At 60.7% G+C, this 3,098-nt stretch overlaps 1 protein-coding gene across 1 annotated transcript; it reads right to left on the bottom strand.

Moving 5' to 3' along the window:
• Positions 1–271: 271 nt before the first annotated feature.
• On the bottom strand, positions 272–2,453 carry RAX2 (retina and anterior neural fold homeobox 2). The gene is made up of 2 exons (XM_010003408.1): positions 2,211–2,453; positions 272–715 (listed from the first exon to the last, which is right to left on the bottom strand). Exons 1-2 carry the CDS (start codon positions 2,451–2,453, stop codon positions 272–274), a joined length of 687 nt encoding a protein of 228 aa, XP_010001710.1.
• Positions 2,454–3,098: the final 645 nt, after the last annotated feature.

The following is a 3,098-nucleotide window of genomic DNA, read 5'->3' on the forward strand; positions in this document are numbered from 1 at the left end:
CGCCGTGGCCGGGTCGGATGCCCGAGCCTTGGCCAGTGCCTCGGCAGGGCAGAGGGGCTGCGGGTGGCTGCCGGGGTGCTCTCCCATGGTGGGGTCCCACCAGCACCCCAGCTCACTCCTCTGCCACTGATGGAGGGAAAATGCAGCCTGGCATCCCCACCCTGGCTTTGGTCCTGCTGAGCATCCCACCATCAACCCCCTCGCCTGCCCCAGGGCTGAGGCAACGCTGGGGCAGGAGCCCGGAGCTGGTGGGGCTGGAGAGGTTTGTTCATCAAATGGGCTGCCAGGTCTTGTCAATGGTCTGAATGTGCTCCTTGGCCTTCAGGCGGAGGGAGGCGATGCTGGAGCTCCTCTGGTCCACCTCCTCCAGCGGGTACTTGTCCACAAAGGTGGTGCCGCACTGGTAGGGCGCGGGGGCCATGGGCTGCATGCCCTGCCCCATCGGCGGGGGGGTGTTGAGGAAGGAGTGCCCACCATAGGGGGGCTGCAGGGCCTGGGGGGCTCCCATGAAGCCAGGGATGCTGTGGACCGTGGTGGCACTGGAGATGGGTGACGTCAGCCACGGGTCGAGTGGGAGGGAGTTGCTCATGGGGCCCACGTTGGGCGTCATGGGGGGCCGGTTGAAGGAGAGCACGGGGGTGTCATGGAGCTTCATGGAACTGGCCTCCATCTTCTCCTGCCGCCTCCACTTGGCTCGTCGGTTCTGGAACCAGACCTGCAAGGGAAGAGCCAGAGTGAGCCCCACCATGCCCAGCCAGTCCCTTGCAGCCTGCCCCACATGCTGTGCCCTACACAGGATCCCCATTGTGTTGTGCCCCACACAGGGTGTCCCATCACCAAACAGGGTGCTCCCGGGGCGGAGGGGGGGATGGGCCATCTGGAGTGTCCCATCCTTCATGGGACACCCCATGTCTCAGGTCCCAAGAAAGGCTCCTGCAATCCTGGGCACACCAGACACCTCTGCCAAACCTCTCCCAAACCCCAGAGGCTGAAGGCATCTCTGAGGGGTGGAAAGTGTGAGGTGACACTGCACAGCCCCTGCCCTCACTGCTCCACAGGAATGCACCACCTGGCCCCACAGAGGCCTCAGTATAACATCATCTGGCCTTCAAAAGCCCCTAAGAAAAAGCTTTTAGAAGCCAAAAGGTCACAGTTTCACCGAAATGCAGCAGGAACAAGAGGCACCTGCAAGCCAAGGCCAGTGGCGATGGTCCCATTGTCCCCAGAGCCCCCAGCAGCAGGGGACATGGGCTGTCTGCCACACAATGCAAAAAGGGGAAGTAAAGATGAACAGCTGAGAAGAGGATGTCCTCCATGGGCTGGTGACACAGTTGGTGGACACTCAGCTATACTGGTGCAAACTTGTGTCCAGAGAAGGGCAGTTGAGTTGGGGAAGGGGCTGGAGCACAAGTGTGAGCAGGAGCAGCTGAGGGAGCTGGGGGTTCAGCCTGGAGACAAGGAGCTGAGGGGAGACCTGCTGGCTCTGCAGCTGCTGAGAGGAGGTTGGAGCCAGGGGGGTCGGGCTCTGCTCCCCAGGAACAAGGGATGGGACCAGAGGAAATGGCCTCAGGTTGTGCCAGGGGAGGTTGAGGTTGGATCTTGGGAACAATTTCTTCCTGGCAAGGGTTGTCAGGCCCTGGCCCAGGCTGCCCAGGGCAGGGGGGGAGTCCCCATCCCTGGAGGGGTTTCCAAGCCTGTAGATGTGGTGCTGAGGGACATGGGGCAGGGGTGGCCTTGGCAGGGCTGGGTTAGGGATTTCACTTGATGATCTTGAAGGTCTTTTCCAACCAAAACAATTTGATGATTCTATGAAAATGTAATGATCAGCATCATTAATTGATGAGCCCATTGTGCAGATTAACCCTTCCGGCCTCACCATCCCCCTGTAACTGCCCTGCTCCAACATGCATGAAACCCCCAAATCCATGAGGATCTTGCATGTTCCTGGGCTTAAGGAGTTGGAAATGGTCACAAGTAGCTGAGGTTTGGCTGCTTTCCTGTGGCATCAGCTGGAGGGATGGGAGCAGCCACCACCAGCCTGGAAAACCCTCTCCCTGCCCAAACAGATCCTCTGGCATGTGGGCTGGACTGGGAACAAGGTGAGGTGGTGGAGGTGGGAGCAGAGCAAAGCTCTCCGGGAGCAGGGCTATCCCTCTGCCACCAGCCAGAGGACAGGTCCGGGGTGCTGGGCCACCTGCTGTCCTCCCTACTCGCACGCGGACCTCCGGCAGGTTGACCTTCATGGCCAGCTCCTCGCGGCTGTAGACGTCGGGGTAGTGGGACTTCTCGAAGGCGCGTTCCAGCTCATGCAGCTGGTAGGTGGTGAAGGTGGTTCGGTTCCTCCGGTGCTTCTTCTTGGGCTGCTCCTCCTCGGTGGTGGCTGGTGGGGTGTCCTCTCCGTCTCCTGGCTTCCGCAACTCACCCAGGTCCCCCTCGCACTTATTCAGGAACATGGTGGCACCTGCGTGGGGACCAGGGCTGTCAGCTGGGGGGTGAGGACATCACCCCCCCGTGGCCCCAGGGATGGATGGAGAAGCGGATGGATGGTTGGGAGGACGGGGCGGCCCCGGGGTCATGCAAAGGTCTAATCCTCCCTCCTGCTGCAGTGTTATCCCAGGGCCATGGCCGGGGGCTGGTGCTGAGGGGACCAGGCTGGGCTGGCACCCTCGCTACAGCTCCAGCTCCAGCCTCTCTTCTCCAAGGACTACAAGTCCAGCCCTGACCTGCTGGAGGACCCAAGTGCCACCTGGTGCCATCCCCTGGCTAATAACCTTTTCTCTGCACGCTCAGAAGCGCGTTCAACCCTTGCAGTGTTTCATCTTTAAGCTTTTTATCCGGCATCTGAGATCTTCCTGCAGTAGTTGCTGGGGATTAAGGGCCCCTTTCTATGGCGAGGATGTGGGCAAGCATGGAAATGGGGCAGAAAGCCACAGTCCTGGGGCACTTCAGCAGGGGCTGCATCAACCCCACCAGCAAAAATTCAGCTAATGCCCAAATGGGTGGGGGTTGGAAAGGGAACATCTTGTAACTCGGGGGTCCTGAGAGGGAAGCTGCAGGGGGTGGGGGTGATGCTGAGGGGCTGCCTGGGGGGGCTGTGC

This window comes from Chaetura pelagica, unplaced genomic scaffold, assembly GCF_000747805.2.
Source record: "Chaetura pelagica isolate M959 unplaced genomic scaffold, ChaPel_1.0 scaffold498, whole genome shotgun sequence".
Classification (NCBI taxonomy): Eukaryota; Metazoa; Chordata; class Aves; order Apodiformes; family Apodidae; genus Chaetura; species Chaetura pelagica.